The sequence below is a fragment of the Bombus bifarius genome, unplaced genomic scaffold (assembly GCF_011952205.1).
Source record: "Bombus bifarius isolate JDL3187 unplaced genomic scaffold, Bbif_JDL3187 scf7180000007984, whole genome shotgun sequence".
Lineage (NCBI taxonomy): Eukaryota > Metazoa > Arthropoda > Insecta > Hymenoptera > Apidae > Bombus > Bombus bifarius.
Window position 1 is genome coordinate 2,621,576 of NW_022884367.1, and position 17,245 is coordinate 2,638,820.

General features: G+C 33.6%; 1 protein-coding gene across 10 annotated transcripts in view; it reads right to left on the reverse strand.

Moving 5' to 3' along the window:
• The window catches only part of LOC117204897 (peripheral plasma membrane protein CASK), a 264,394-nt gene that overhangs the window by 163,633 nt on the left and 83,516 nt on the right, over positions 1 to 17,245 (reverse strand). Inside the window, exon 1 of one of the 10 annotated variants that reach the window (XM_033442795.1) lies at positions 2,322 to 3,659. The exons of the other annotated variants lie outside the window; for them this stretch is intronic. Coding sequence (XP_033298686.1) covers positions 2,322 to 3,164 — 843 coding nt within the window. The 5' untranslated portion in view covers positions 3,165 to 3,659. Of the gene's footprint in view, positions 1 to 2,321; positions 3,660 to 17,245 lie in introns of those variants that run through there. 10 annotated transcript variants of the gene reach the window in all.

The following is a 17,245-nucleotide window of genomic DNA, read 5'->3' on the forward strand; positions in this document are numbered from 1 at the left end:
AAAAAATCGTTATACAGTCTAAAATTGTCGTGGCAATTAGTACTAATTACCAAAGAAAACGAAACTCATCGTGTTCTTCGTACTTTTCTAACACAATCTTAAACGAGTTTCCAAGCAAACTAGTTTTCACCTTAACGCTAAAAAAGTGCATAATTAAGCTTCTCTAAATTATGACCTCATTATGAAACAAATTAGATATACGCGTAAACAGATGATATTAATATTCTATTCAGCATCTTTTATTTTTATATATCTTTTGTAATACAATCATCAGGCATTCATAAATTAAAAAGCCTATTTTTCATACATAAAAAATGATTTATATTCAACCGAATTACTTGTTCTCTTATGCATCACAATAATAGAACAACAATTTCTCTCTATGATAAAATATGTACACTTGTTTAGTTTGGTCAAATATTTATAAAAACATGTACAAATTTGTCAAAATTATTTCAGATATTCTTTCAGAACGTTTTCGTAGAAAGAAATTATAATTGAAATAGTTAGTTATGCAAATATAAAAACCAATATCTTCACCACAGCACGACAAATATTATTTCACACAGTCCACGTTTGTGGCTTTATAGTTCTTCTGATAGTAATCTTTCTTATATCTGTTATCAGAGAGCCCTTGCTGTCTACACTATTTCTTTGGACATTAGGAAACCTTCATTCTAATATCAAATTCAAAAAATATTTTATTATAATTGACACGCATATAAATATGCCATTTCATCGAATTTATAAAAATCAAAAGTAAAGTATTTTAAAAAATGACGATACTAACAAAACGTATAAAACATAAAATACTACATTTTAATTTTAATTTTCCTAAATCCTCTACATTCATCAATTTTTAACTCGAATAAATTTATATCGATAATTTCTATAAACTAAAAACTGGGAAGATTTTTCATCTATTGATAATTTACGCAAACTTAAATTTCTATGACCACGAATAGAAACTAATGCAAGTATTATTTTGTTAAATTGTAACACTGCAATATCACCGAAAACGTCCAAAGCATCGAAAATCATATTTCACAAACTTCAATTACATTTTCTTCCGCAACATGAAAACCATTCTGAACAAATCTTTTAAAGCACTACTCTACGACATTCTTAAAGTGAGAAGTGCACAGAACCTATCGACATAGACACAGCTATACAGTCCTCTCGTGGCCACACTCACAGACGTATCATTGCGAACGGCTTGGTAATCTTATTTACGAGAGCCTCAAAGAAAACGCAACATATAAAAGAAACTAATTACGTCGGGGTAATATGAATCTGGTGCTAAACATTGGAATTCATAAAGACAAGGCGCGTTTATGCTGCGTCGCGGCATTATTTCATTTTGAAAGCAGAATGTGATATCGTTGACGCGAGTGGCAAGAGGCTTTCATTGCTTGGACGATCATTTCCGAGGTAAAAATGATTTTCGTCGTTGGCGAAATTTTTTTCATGGAACAACTGAAAAAATTATTTCGCCACGAAAATTGTACAGGTAATTCGTTTCTTTTGAAGAATTGAAAACGTAATAATAATTTTGCAGCAAATCTTTACCCATCTGTGATTACTATAAAAGAGTTGTATTAGCAAAGAGAGGAGGAAATGAAGATGTAAAATTTATATTTTTGTTTGATTATACTGTTCGTTTGAAGTTTTATGTATTTATATATTTGATAACAAATATTTTTACAAGTATTGTGAATATTTGTCGGAAAAAAGGTAAAAAGATTTTCTCAAATGCGCAATATTTCTTGAGATTGTCGACATTTTATTTTATGTGTGTCTAGTATCATGTGTAACTTCCCGAATGAATTTTCTGTTTCAATGACATCGTCATATCGAAACTAAATTTTCGAACCAGCGGACAGAATGTATAATGAAGTAAGTTTTACATATTGCAAAAAATGTGATGTGCTGAAAGTCACTATCAACTGGAAATATATCCCTTCCTTGACTTTTCATACATATATACATATATTCTCCGTTCCACTAGTTCGATTTTGAAAGATATATACAATTTTTATATGTGTGAGTTTCACGTCGTAATTTCATTCCATATAATATTGACTAAACGTTAATTACTACGAACATGTTAATACCGTTTAATTACTCAAATGTAAGTTATATTCTTCGTAATTAAACACATTTTCTTCATATTAATAATAAATATTCTCAATTCATCGCCAATCAGAATAATAAGCAAAAATATAGAATTTTCAAGTTATTGAAAGAAGAAACTGTAAACTTCGTAACTTCAACGATTAGCCGATTTATCCAATACCGCATGAAGGGAACTGCTATCTTACCTGATGTTGCGAGTGATAATCGACAGCGCCGTTCGGGAATCTATATCGGAAGGGACTATGCACGGGGCAGTTGACGCGAAACGGGCTTTCGCTGGGTAACCTTGGCGGTGGATGAGAATGCGGACCATAGATGACACAGTCCATCGGCATAGGTCTTCCAGGAGCGTGATCGAGAGGCCGACAGGAATAGTTGACGGGCGGGGGTCGCACAGGAGGATGTTCGATTGACCGACAAGGTGTCTGTTCGATCGGCGGTCTACCGGGATGCTGCTCGTGAAGTCGATGCTCTAGCATCCGCGATACGTGTTCGACAGATCTACAGCCGTGATCATGCATTCGGGCAAAGTGATGGTCGTGTATGTAACTCGCGTGATCTTTCAGTCTACAGGGATGTTCAATAGCGCGCATCGCGTGATGTTCGATGCCGCTTCTCATCGGCGTGGAAGACATAGAGGAAGACGTGGCGGGATGATCAACAGCGGATCTTGGCTGTTCCGTGCGAATCTGTTGTTCGATCGGTCTACCCATAGCCTCCAAAGATCTACTCGACTGATGATGCTCTACAGAAGCCCGCATGGGATCAGCCGATGGTTGACGTATCACCGAATCGATCGATCTCATCGATTCCATCGATCTCATCGCCTCGGTCGAACGCATGCTGTGCTCGATTGGTCGCATCGGCGACGGATCGGTCGATCTGCACGGTCTGCTCCAGCATCGCGGTATGGTGTTCGCACCGTCGCTCACGTTACCACTATTGGCACTGGCAGCGACACCTCCGGTAGCACTGCCGACACCATGACCTTGAGGCGGCCAACCAACCGCGTACGGATCCATTTCCATTTCGTACAGGGAACCGAAGCCGCTCCTCTACCACGTTACCATTCCTGTCGCCACATGGTTCTGACCGGTTCGATTATTCTCGCGTTCATGTCGACCGACAAGCACGTCACTGTTTCGATGCGACGTGGTTACACGCACTGGATAACACACGCGAAACCGCACTCGCGGAAGACACGCGGTTGATCAACGATATCTAGACTCGTATAAAATTACTGGAAAATGAACGCGTAATTGCGTGGACGTGGACGAATCCGAGAAACAAACTGAGCTTGGAAATTAAACACGACGAGAAAATAAAAGGCAAGACGGAACGAAGAAGATGAAGATAAAAGGAGGAAGAAACGCACGTTGTGTCACTCGAGAGTAACGGTAGGTAGAAAGAGAACGTTTGAACGAGGAGAAATGCCGTTAGCGAGTGCGGCAGCAGGTTGAAGCCGACACATCGCGATGCCGCGCTCCCTAGCACTGAACCTCGCGGCCTCGACTGCCGCGCAGTTTCTCCACGCAAACCAACCAACCGACCCACTACCCCGACTATCCACCCACCACCTAACTATCCACTCTTCCCCGCCATACTGGCACGCCGTCCATCCCCGTTCTCTCATACGCTAGTATCGCTAGCCCTCACTGCCAGTAAAGCCTCTCCTTCATCCCTCTGGACCGCAATGTTCGCCCACCGTCTCCGGCAACACTCCCCTGTGTCCTTCTCCCATCGTATGTCTCTCCAACCCCCACTTTCCTACTTTACTCTTGTCCTTTTCCTTCTTTCCATTCCACAAACAATCTCCGGCCCTATCGTCGAGTCACACACTTTTCTCCTTCGATTCCTCTTCCCTTGTCCGTTTCCTATTTATCTCCATCTTATATGCTACTTTCTTCACGTACTATTATACCATTCGATCATTTTCTGTTCCTGCCGTGAAACAATTCTGTTCCTGTTCGATTCAGAAACATTTTTCTCCACGGTCTGTCGTCGAGTGTATTTCGACGGTTCATTTCGAGGTACGTTAACTTCAGTTTCAGAGTGTCGCAAGTTCATGCCAGAGGAAAAGGCGATTGATGGTTCGATTCAGCCAGAGGCTTCCTGTCCACTCCGGAAATAGCCTTGCTAGAGGGGTCAAAACTGGGGTGCCGATATGTATGTGTCGCGCACGTTAAAACCGCGTGAATGAAAAACACAATCGATCGTTCCACGCTAGGTGGCTCTCGTGATATCGCATCATCATTGTACATAGTAACCTCGATTCTCGGCTACATTCAGGATCGACCTGATATCTCTAAAGCGGGCTGATTACGTTCAAGTGTTTGAATTCGATTATGCATCCGTGCATTGCTGTTTCAGGAAGAACAAGCGCTGTTGCTATTGTTTCCCTTTCCTCGATAAAGGACAAATAGGCTGCGCTTATACCCAGTAGGCTAATAGATACAGATTGTTTCCATACTTCGTATTCTCTTGGAAAGTGTCAGCCCGCGCAAGCGATGGAGTTTATGGATCATAATCAATTTTGCAAAAGTTATCGAACAATGCGACGCAACGTATGCACTGATAAATCTCCCATGCTCTCCACGTAATAGAATTTGCTTTGCAAAGTTACTCGTGTTCTTAAATGATTGATCCTCCGTGATGAACCTTGGTCTATCAAATCTGCTTTCATAATCATCCGAAATTGTATTGCACCTTGAGATTGAAACTTAGCCACGGCTAGATACTTTGGATATAAGAGAATAAATATATTCTCATTTCACGAATTATTGATTTCTTATATTGATTTAGATAGTAGAAATAATTGTACATAATAGGTACATAATAGATAGGTACAAATAATTGTACATTTAATATTCATAGTTTCTTAATTTGATATCACAAAATAATATGTTTAAGGAGATATTTGTTTAAAAGAATCAACAAGGGACTTGTAATCTTGTGGGAAATATTTCTGAAATTCGTGACCCATTTTCTCTGAAATCATTGAAACAATTTCTATGCTATGAATCTATATAAATCCTAGGCCGAGTACTATACTATTAACTATTAAGATTAAATTGAATGTACATTTTTATGATTGTTCTAGAGAAAATGTTACACGTTGCATAAAAGCATATTCTAAAAATAATGAATGATAACCTTTTTCTGTCAACGTAGGCATTATTTTTCAATTTCTTACATTCTGCATATTCAGCAATTGGAACAATGGATTAAAATAACTGAAAAGATTAATTTTACAGAAGAGTAATTTTTTGGAACACTATGATAATAGGTACATTTATTAATGGCTCTGAATGAGAATTAGAATGAGAGATTCAGAAAATCATTTATCAGGATACAGAGAAGAGAACATGAGAAGAAGAAATATTCGGAAGGGCAATATTGTTGAAGAAATTATCTACTGTTCAGAATTTGCTCAATACATTATTCTGTTATCAGATACAGCTTAGACATAGTCTTTGTTAGATAGATTGTTGATTTGTTTAGATATTTATAAAAATTTACATCAAGAAAAATATTCAATATTTTAAGTCTGACAGCAAATTTAAAACATACGACCATGGAATAAATGCATCGGTAGATAGGTGGATGAACATTATAGTGAAGAATATTTAATAGAAACTTTAGTCGAGGCAGTTGACTTCTTTCCTTACAAAGAATAAGAATGATAAGACTTTCAACCTAACACAGAATCCTCAAAATATACACATATATTTCCCGACGGATAAATTCAGAGAAAGAAAGAGGAGGAAAGGAGAATCCGTTAAACAAATGTCATAAATCATAAACTCTGTCGAGTTAGTGCAAAAATAATCTTATTTCCACTCGATCTTTTTCGCACCAGTGACGTATCCACATTTCACCATAGCCTGACGTTTATTGACGGATCGTTTGGATGGTAAGATTTCTCGACACTTGATGGTAGCAACTGTTATCGATCTACCTCTAATCGCCTTTCAGTTCCATCGTCAACGAGACAGATAAAACGCGTTCGATTCCGTTTAAGTTACGAACCGCATAATCCACTATATACACGTATCTAGAGCTCAGAGTAGATGCGTCAAAGTGGAGACTGCGCGACGCGAAAACGCGAAGGGAGAAGGAGCGATTCATTCATTATAACCGAAGCGTTGAATTATATAGCACACGTCAGTCAACGTCAACGCAGTTTAACCATTAAAATGAAGCCTGTAACCATACGAGAAACCTGGGAGTAGGCTAATTTTCCTAATCGGACACGTGATTCTCTACCTATATTGCTTCCACCGGTTATTTTTCATATATTATACACGCTTGTTCGTCGAACGAACACACACGAGAGGAACCATGTTTAAAGTTTAGGAGTGAGTGTTGACCTACATTAATCTCAGCATTTCCAGGACACGGTTTCCTAGTTGCACGCACGTAACCAAACAACTCTAGCAGAATTGTGTAGATCTGTGTGCCTGGTCTGGTCGGTACGCACGAAACAATTCTCAACGGATTCACCTTGGACCAGTTTCACCTAGTACATATTCGCGTGTTCTACAAAAATTGGCGTTCGTATCCTTACTGAGTCCCACACACCTGAAGGGATGATCGGTTTTCCAGATTTGAGTACCCTTCGAGAACGATCGAAAAGCATTGTGCCACAGACATAAAGGAACACTGTATACGTTTCAAGACGAAATACCGGTCTATTGTTGTTGAAGGATCTTTGAAAATGTCACCATTGTTGATGCCTTGAGCCGCGAGAACATTTCACCAAAAGACGCATGCTTCCATTTTAAAGTGCCTGCTGCTAGTTGTTTTTTCAATCCTTGCGAATGAGGATTCACTATTTCCCTCTCTTTCTCTTTTTGCTTTTTTCTTTTTTTATCTCGAAGAGAAAGTAACAGCAGATATCTATGCATAGATGTGCGAATAGTTCTACCGTGAGGGTAGATCTGCGCATAAATCGATATCTACGGAAGGCTTAACAACGAGTTTCAATATACCAATTGTAGTTCATATTGTTTCGTATATAAGTAACTGCAAAAAGTTTTATTCTCAGAATTATTATTTGACTCGTGTAATTATATTTATTGTAAAGTTACATACACAAGATTATTTCTTCAATTAATTTGTGAGGAAATTGTTTGATTAAATTAAGTCATCCGAGTCGGCTCTCATGTTTGTAGGTTAATGGAGACTTTTGTATCTCGACTGTATGTTTTCTTCGAGATGATATTACTCATGTTTCTAGTTACAAGTTGTTTTCACATGTATCGTATTTCATAGGTGACATATAAGCTTATTAATTTCAATGATATCTAGCTAACTTTTATTTGTCCCTTTTTTGCAGAAGCCCCGCAGACATGTCTTTTACTGTTAAGCAGTATAATAATAAAATCTATTTTTGAGTTTTCGTTAGCCTCATCTCTGTAACGTTGAACTTTAGTAACTTTATACAACAACGCCTATGCATACGTATACTTGCGGAAGAAAATATAATATTTACGCAGACGCTGTATCATGTACGACGTATCAACGCCTGTTTCGACGTTCATAGGCATTATAAAGATCCATCATTTATGTCACAAACGGTAAATACACTTTCACCGTCGTTAAGGTCATGTGAGAACAACCTTAAACAATTTCTATCGATACTTTACTCTTTGACCGTGAATATGGAAATGGCAGAAGGTACAAAAGGTCATGTCTTCCTAACATGCGTAAATTCTTTCAGATTCGAATTGTAGTTACTGATATACTTAGTATTATTAACGTAAAATTTTCTATTAATGAATGTAATAAGAATGTAATAAGGATGTGATAAGAATAACATACAGGGTGGTTGGTAACTGGTGGTACAAGCGGAAACGGGGTGATTCTACGCGAAAAAAGAATAAAATAGAATATTTAAAAAAAAAAAATAGAATAAAAATTTTTCGTTTAAGGCTTTGTTTTCGAGAAAATCGACTTTGAATTTTCGCTCGGTACACATGTGGTACGTTATAACGGATCTCACTGTAGATCGTTGTCTCGATGGAAAAATTAAAAAAAAAAAATTAAAAAAAATTTTTATTCTATATTTTCGACTTCTTTTTTCGCGTAGAATCATCCCCTTTCCGCTTGTACCACCAGTTACCAACCATCCTATATAGAAGATCATATATCGCATGTGTTGTAACTATATTTATTATTAATGAATAAAAAAGAAATAATGTCTTTTTGGTTTTTATATTGAACTGATTAGGCAAGGGGAATTCTTGGAAACGATAAATCCGTGATATCCAATGTTCTTGGCACGTACTAACGAGGGAAGTTTCGCATATAGTACACGTAGGAAACATAAATCCAGATTTTTGGAAGAACAGAATGCCTGAACCTCGTAAACGATTCTTTTCAATTCTCGTTAACACTGTAACTCGTCAGATGAGAGTGCTTTTCCCGCTCTCGTGTTGAGATCGTTCACGAGAATATTAAATTCCTAGAAAGTCAGACGCTCGACTTTAAATCTACAGAAAAGTACCAACGAAACGAAGAATGTTTGTTCCTAGATTCGTGGAAATCATCCAAGATCAAGTATTCTCTTTTATAATCGCTATAAATTGCAGAATTGAGGAACTATATTGATTTTAACAGTAAAATTAGTATTAAATATGGAAATAGAATCTTCTATCTAAAAACTGTACATTTTAATTGTTAACTATTATTCTTAGATACTCGTAATGATTTTAGTACCTAAAACAAGAAGGAACGACTTATTTAAATCCTTCAAGTGCGTATTCCTATTTGAGTACCTCGTTTATATTTTTTAATCTAAACATTTTGTTACAGTGAATAATTTTTTATTTAAAATCGATAATATGTATACTTACTGCTACAATATGGTGAAATTAGACGATCAATGTATTAAGTACTAAACTTAAAATATAGTGTAAGGCGGTCACTGCACGTTACTTAAAAGTTCTACCATAGTAACACTTTGGACCTGTTCTTAATTACTTAAGTTTAGACATAGAAACCTGCTGCTAAGCAGGTGTGTGTACTTAGCTAGTAATTATCTAACTAATTACTTGAATTTTCGGTGATATCTAACTAATTTAGATCCGCTTTGTAATAAGATGTAAAACTACCAAGCCATTAACCAATCTGATTATGTCTGTACAGACATATTCATCTTTTTGGAACTTTAAACTACTTCAGACTTTATCATACGATCTTGTGTCTTACGTAGGGTGTGACCTGGTTAGCAACTATTAGTAAATATAAAGTATGCTGCGGTTAGACATTAATAACCATAAAATTTATTATTTTAATTACAAAAAATAGTTTTGCCACAATTATGAAAATTCTATTTCTCATAAATTTATTATATGTTCATTTATTTGTATACCAAAGGTGTAAAAAATAGTTTTGTACTTTCTGACATACATTCTTGACATATAACTCCTACATCATCGTTTTTAATATAACTAAGAAGGTATTTCTATTTTTGTTTCTCCTTCGTCTACGTAAATGTTAAAAATAAATGTCTTTATTGAACTTTTTCTTCTTTCTTTCATTATTTATAAACTTCTTAAGCAATAATTAGATCATCCTTATAAAGAATAATTTTTTAAATCATGTGTATTCCACTTGTGCAACTTTGTAACAAAAATTTGACAGAACATTTATAATTTTTAATCATCTTTTATTGTACGAATTTCAAATGAAATTGGAAAGAAAAATTTAGAAGAAAAGGATGAAGCTTTAGAAAAATTTACTACTTTCACTAAAAAGTACAGACATTTATAATATAACTTCTGACTTTTTAAAAGAACATGAACGTTTGTTTGTATTTGAAACAATAGCGGATTATAATCCCAAGTCCTATCATTTTTTTCAAGAAACAAAGCAATATAGTTAAGAAGCTCAAATGAAAATTTTGCGAAAAAGTAACCAGAGCAGAGAAAAATCTTTGAACCTTTTCACAAACAAGTTGCGACAAATCTTTGATAAGCCTGTTTTAAATATAAACAATTGGTCATTGCCGACTTATTTCTTTTATGAATTCTGTTTCTTCTATGCGAAATACATTTTACCTTGCCAACAAAGAAAATTGTAGAAAATATCTTTTATATAATTATAAAAATTATATTTTAAAAATCAACTGATGAGCAATTAAAAAATTCTAAAGAATTCTAGATTTAAACTAAATTAAGTTTGAAAGTTTTGTCAGTTTTTCTGATTTTTTTACGTTACTATATGAACCTCGGTATTACACTCCATCCTGCTCCAGATTTCCAAATTTCGAACTTTAAAAACAAACATACTATTTCAGGTAGAACAGAATTATCAGCGGAACGATGCTGAAACTTGATTGCATTTACAGCTTGAAATATTTCTTTAAAATTTAAGTCAGCTAACAGAATCCATTATAGAAACACTGAAGTTCGCTTAAAATCAATTGGTTGCTCAAGGCCATGAAGGAATGAATACTACCACATCGTTTAGCTAGACTGTTACTCTATCTTATGCTTTTTTACTCTACCTTTGCTCCCATCTCATAGTTTCCTTTACAGAGGAAACGAGCACAAAGTTACCCTCTATCTTAAATGTATCTAAAACCAGTAAAAGCACCATGAAGGAATTCTAAGGGATTAATTCTTAATTAACTCGAACAAATTACAATGCATTTTAAATGAGCGTTTTAATAAAACCTTCAGTCAATGCTAACATACCTATCTGTCATTTTATTTTCCCTTTGATTTAACTATCGAAGGCTTGAAAACTTTTATTACTGAAATTTCCATACATCTCATATCGTTTTGCATATCGCACTGCCTCTAAATATGCAAATTCCTTTAAACCTGCTGTTCTCTATGGGTCATTTTCAATATAATCGTGCTGTTTTTATCGTTAAACAGTTTCTCAAGTTTGAAAATGAAATTGATACTACGAAGACAGTAAAGTGATAATCAAAGATTTTCTCAGTAAATTAACACTAAAACTATGAAACCGGTCAAAATGACTGGCTATCAGATTTTTTGCTTTCATAATTATTAAAAACGTGCAAATATGTTTTTGATAATATCAATAATTACTTCTATCGAAACACAAACACGATTACGCATGCACATTTATTTATAATTATTTATTCTCATTATATTGCTTGAATTATACTCAACTGTGTGCAATGCATAAATACAAGTGCATATTAAAGATCGATAGTCCTAGTGTTAGACATCCTCTCATTAATTGAGATGAGAGTGAAATGAAGCAAAAACTCAAATAGCGCAGCAAAATTGAACCAGTTAAAACAATACAAACGCCCGAAAAAGTAATAGTTCTTGTTGAGACCGACAAGCCCATTATTTCTCGTTGCAAATAGGTCGTATAACGCACATTGACAAAGTGGTGTACGTAAATGGCGACTACAAATAAATTTATACAGTGCGGTGTCAATGGCGGGTAGCGGAGGAAGCTGTTCGGTTAAGAGAAGAACGATTGTGTCCGGAAAGGAGAACAGAAGTGTGCATGTACAGAAAATGTGTTTCTCTGGAAACTAACAAAGAGAGCGATGCCATGGCTGCGCTACCGAAGATAAACGACTTGACGCAACATCGATCCCGCACACTTTAGTTTACTTGGAGAAAAATGATAATGAAAGATGAGTCCTACCGCCGTTATTTGCTCGTAAACATTTTTCCAACGAGGAGAGACAAAGACGCGATTGGAAGCCATGTTTTCTCAAGGGCGAGGAAATTGCTCCAAGTAATTAAATTTTAATTCGGTCTGTTTCTTCGTAAACGTTGACTCTGACATGTCAAGTGGACAGCTAATGTCGAGTTAATTTTATTGAAAGAGAATGATGAACAGCAGTTGAAATTAGAGAAGTAGTTAAAACAATTTGTAAAAATATATAGTTCAACGTCTCTTATCTTAGGAACAGTTCTACATGTTAAGAATGACCCTGTCTTTCGGTTTAACGAGGAAAATGTAAGAATTTTGGGTAACTGATCTAGTTGAAACTTTTCATCGTGGTAGATTTCATCATTGTTTATAGAAATACCACATTGTACGATCAGATGCCCTATATTTTTCAAGATATTTATGACTAAAGTTTCACTATGTAGTTTTGTAAAAACACATACATATACAGATTGTTGACAGATATTGTGATCAACTTCAGGAGCACTCATCGAAGCAAACATGATTTTTGTCTCCATATTTTCTATATTTCTTTTAATGGATGCATTTGAAGTTTAGCTGCAACCTTTATCAATACAATGTATTCAACACATAGAAATCATTGTTATGGTTTATGAATACTTATATGCATCCAATAACATCCAATAGCTCTTTTTTATAACGAAAACGTGTTTTGTAACTCCCTATAATTTTATTTTTCATTTAGCTCTCAAACCCTTTTCTTTTCCCAGTTGAAGAATTGAATGTTTTTCTACAATTTGGAAAATGTCTATCTTTTAATTAATATGTACACATATGTGTACAAATATTATGTGTATATATATATTTCAAGTCATAAAGTCGACAGAACTGGTAAATGGTGAAAATGGTCGAATGATCAGAATCCTATCTTTGAAAGTTACTATTGCATTATTTGTTCACAGTCTTTCCAAAGAGGCTAAAACGTATTCAGGTCACGAGCATGGCTTACCCTTCGATGTGAAGTGTGGCATAAGAAACAATCCGTATCGGGAGGGTTAGGCAATATCTTGCAAAAGGTACGCAATTCTACGATTTCTTCTTCCTGCACTGGTCTATCCGTTCTTGCAAACTGGATACGCCAATGCAGCCATTGTAACGCGACTGGTGTTGGTCGCTTGTAAATGGAATAAAACACTATGTTGCTTGAAAAGGGATTTACCAAGCACGTAAGAGAAAAAGCGTAAGAGACAAGTTAACTTTACGGGCAATCCGAAGACGGAAGTTCCACTGTGAAAGAAGATTTTTGTTATCGAAGAAACGGATGGTTTCCTTTAGAAGTAAGATAATTTTCACTATCCCAAGTAACGTAAGAAAAGTAACGCGAACGAAACTTTCGCGGAAATTCTCTAATTACCACCTTTGCGAAATCGTAGTTTTTTTTAATTGTCAACAAACAAACTAAATGAAATTGGTCGGTAATATTTGAATATCGCATCGCAAGTTTCCTAATTAAAAAATTCTTTTGTTTAACACACTCCTTCCATGCATATTGAGATTATTTAAAATTAGTATGTAGCAACGTCTTAAATCTTTTAACTGTCAATCGTAGATTTTTAAAAGTTAATAGCTCATTTTTTCAATATTACTTTTAAATAAAGACAGGTTTCATATAATAGATTACACGATATTATTCCGATATTATACTGAATAAAACATATGAACACGAATAAATTATAAAAGGCGAAATTATTGTATTAGGTTGACATATAATAAATGTCGTTTTTGAGATGAAAAGTTTGAATGAGTGAATTTCAATCTCAAAACGAAAATTTTTTATTAAAAAGTGAAAAACCACTCTATACGATGGAATCAATACATTTTCGCTATCGTATAGATCCTTGATTTCATTTTCGTGAAAACCTGGTGTCAAAGTCGAATTTATATTCATGGAGAAAACTAGTTCGAAAACCATGTCTCTGCATGACTGGAAAAACTTGGACGTGGATATTTCAAAAAGAGCGTTTTTTAATAAAACTACATTTTATCCTACAAACTATTGTTCTATCCACGTGTATATAAATTAATGAATTTATCTGATAACAAAATGATTAGTTTGTATTAACTATATATATAAAAAAATATAAAATTGCATAATACTAAAAATGCATTATTGTCGCGTCATACTTTTGTTATACAACAAACAAAAACAACGTAATTATATTTATTTATATTTTGAAAATAAATATACAAGTAATTCTTAGCAGGAAAGACATTTTTATGTAAATAAAATAAGTATCATTTGTATCTCTCGAATTTAAATTTTTGCAATTAAGAAATTTCATAATTAGTTACAGATGCGTCAATTCTAAATTCAGATCTCATTTTACCAATAATTATTTTATAGTCAGAAAACTGGAGGACGTGTTAAAATTGTTAGACGAAACTATTTCAGTTTTGGAAACTGTTTCGTTGTCAATCCATAGTGCCCGATAAAGGACCTTTAGCGCAAATTGCAATTTCAATTTAGTACACCCAACGTATTGTGGAGCCATTTCGCGCAGTATACAGAATCGTAGCGTTGAAAATTGTTCCTCCGTTAGTCGACAGCTGTAAAAACTAGAATCGACGATAATGAATACTTGGAGTGCCGAATAATCGCTGTACGTGTTATGCTCATGAAATTGATAGCTCATTTGTCATGCTGATGAAAGTCACGAAATTTTAACGATACGCGTATTAAAAGATTTACAGCTCATGCATATGCAGTTGGTTGCCAAAAATCAATGCGACTGGTATACGCGTTAATCGTGTGATTACGATTACGATAACTCGCTAACACGAATGTACATGTAAATATTGCATCCATAAGGTATCTATAATTATACATAAACGTAGAATGTTTATTACTACATTGCATATTATCAGCATCAGTTATAGTGACTTCTCAATACTGCTATTTTTATTTTTTTAGTTGTTACAGATACATTAAAATGATATATTAAAATGTCTAAAATGAATCCTAATAATTAAACTACGAATATTTACATAAATTATGAATATAATTAGAGAACTGGAACATGTAGAGAAAATTATTTTACCTACTAAATGTACTGAGTATTCCATTTCGCATGTTTTATATATTTTTTCGTATTATATGCGTTCTGTGCATTTTTACACTTTTAAATCTCCCATAGAGGCTCAAAAATTCGCAGTTTATTAATCATATTCTTTATCATATTAATTTCCAAATATCCTTATTTTTCTATATCTATTAGTAACATTTTTTTGTGCGTAACATTCATTTTATAAATCTTGTCATTTTCCTGTATTAATACTTTTTATGTGTAACATTTGTTTTACAGATATTGTAATGTTTGATTCTGTGATTCTATGTATCTATGATTCAAGAATTCGAATGATAATGTGAACATGACAAATGTCGTATTCTCTCTAGAAATAAATGAGAATAATATGTTAATTTATGTAAATGGCAGGAAGAAAATTTGTAGAAATTTGGAGAATTCAAGCAATCAGTGATTCAATTTTTGATCTTTCGTTTACGTTAATTACGCTTATATTATTTTATCAATTATTTTGTGATGAGAAAACCAATCCTCTTAATTATAGCGTTATGTAATTATTTACATATTTAACTTATTACTACTTATTTATTAGTACTTATTTAATACAAACAAATTTTATTGACTATCTATTTTTGTCGTATTGTCAGAGATGTTGAAGTGAATAATTTCTATAGCTGAAAACGATTCTCTTTTAAATTGTCGATATTTTCTCCGGTTTTAAAGATTGCTTGATATGATATGCCTCACGATATGCGATTTTATGGTTAAATTGCTCGAAAATTCTCGATTTATTCTGAATTTGTCTCTACGAAAAAAACAGAGCTATAGAGAACTCCCACATTGTGTGCGTCAATGCCATAAGTGAACGTCCCGACATATCTCCGTGCATAAAAATTTAGAGAGAAACAATTTATATTTGAAAAATCGTGTATCAATGCATTTGTTTCTGAAAAAAGTTCGAGCTATACAATTACGATATATTTTATACTTTAAGAATATAATATTATTATAAGACCAAGGAAAACCCTGTGAAATTTATTGTCGTCTGTATTTTAGTCGTCATAATTTAATTTACATTTCGACGAGTATTTAGTATGGCAACGAATTACACTTGAGTGCAGAAATGACAAGATATTATTTAACGTTATTGAGTTTTACCCTAAATATTTTGCAAGAGTTTATAATCTGAAAAATGTAAATAAAGTACCTAATATTAGTTTCTCTCAAAACTAATAAAAATATTTTTTTAAATTAAAGTAATCTACTTACATATAAAGTACAGAAAAATTGCAGAGATTTTATTGCTTTCTCTGATATTATATCACCATAATAGAAAAAAATCAAATTTAGGAGACGATATGAGAATGAAAGTAGAATTTAATTTGTGAATAAAATACTTTCCCTAATTCAATAGTATTTTGAAGGAAGGCTGGATGTTATAAATGAGAACTGTTATTTGGTCATTAATTTAATGTTTCATATGATGTAAAAGATTAAAGAATATAAATAATACATCTCTTTCGATTTCGTATTATATGCGCAACTATCTTCAAATATTATTTGTAAATATTAATATTAATTACAGTACAAAATTTATAAAAACTTACCTCCTTGAGGAATGTTAATATTGGATAACAGTATTACTGTATAACAATGGAAGTCACTTACCTGAAACATAAAGAAAGAAAGAACTACTTAGAATTATTTTAATTACGTTCTTGCAATATGTAAAATAAATATAATAAATCTAAATTACTTTACAGAGTGCTATTTTAAGAGAAATTTTTCTTATTACAAATTGACTCGTTCTAAAAATTATAAAATGAATAGACGGCAAACAAAATAAATGATCATTACCGTTATTCGTCACAGAAGCTCTGAAGAACGAGTCTCGCAATATATTTTACTTTTTCTTAAAGACTTCTTCAACGCGTTGCATTTGTTAAGTCACCTTTACTTAAAGGTCTGCAAGAATTCGTTTCTTTTTCATTCTCACTTTATTCTTCAGCGCACCTGTATGGATATTTCCGCTTTCTACTGATTCTGCTTGTAAATATAACAACATCTATATATGTTGCTAAAATTTCAATATTTGTTAAAATATATAAAATATTATTGAAGCGAATTTATTGCAACTGCACTGATCGTTTTTTACTGTAGCGTTTCTATGCAAATAGATAAATATACATGTGAGTATTCGTCGAATGATATTGTTTGAATGACTAACAAGCAAGTGTTTGTAGTATATAAATATCATATATAGAGCACTGGTTTTTTCAACCACTAATAAATGAAAGAAAATGAATGTTGCGTGAAAAATGAACAAATAACGCAACCACAAAGTGATTTTCCATATTCTGTGTATTTCATGTATTAGACATTAGATTGAGTTT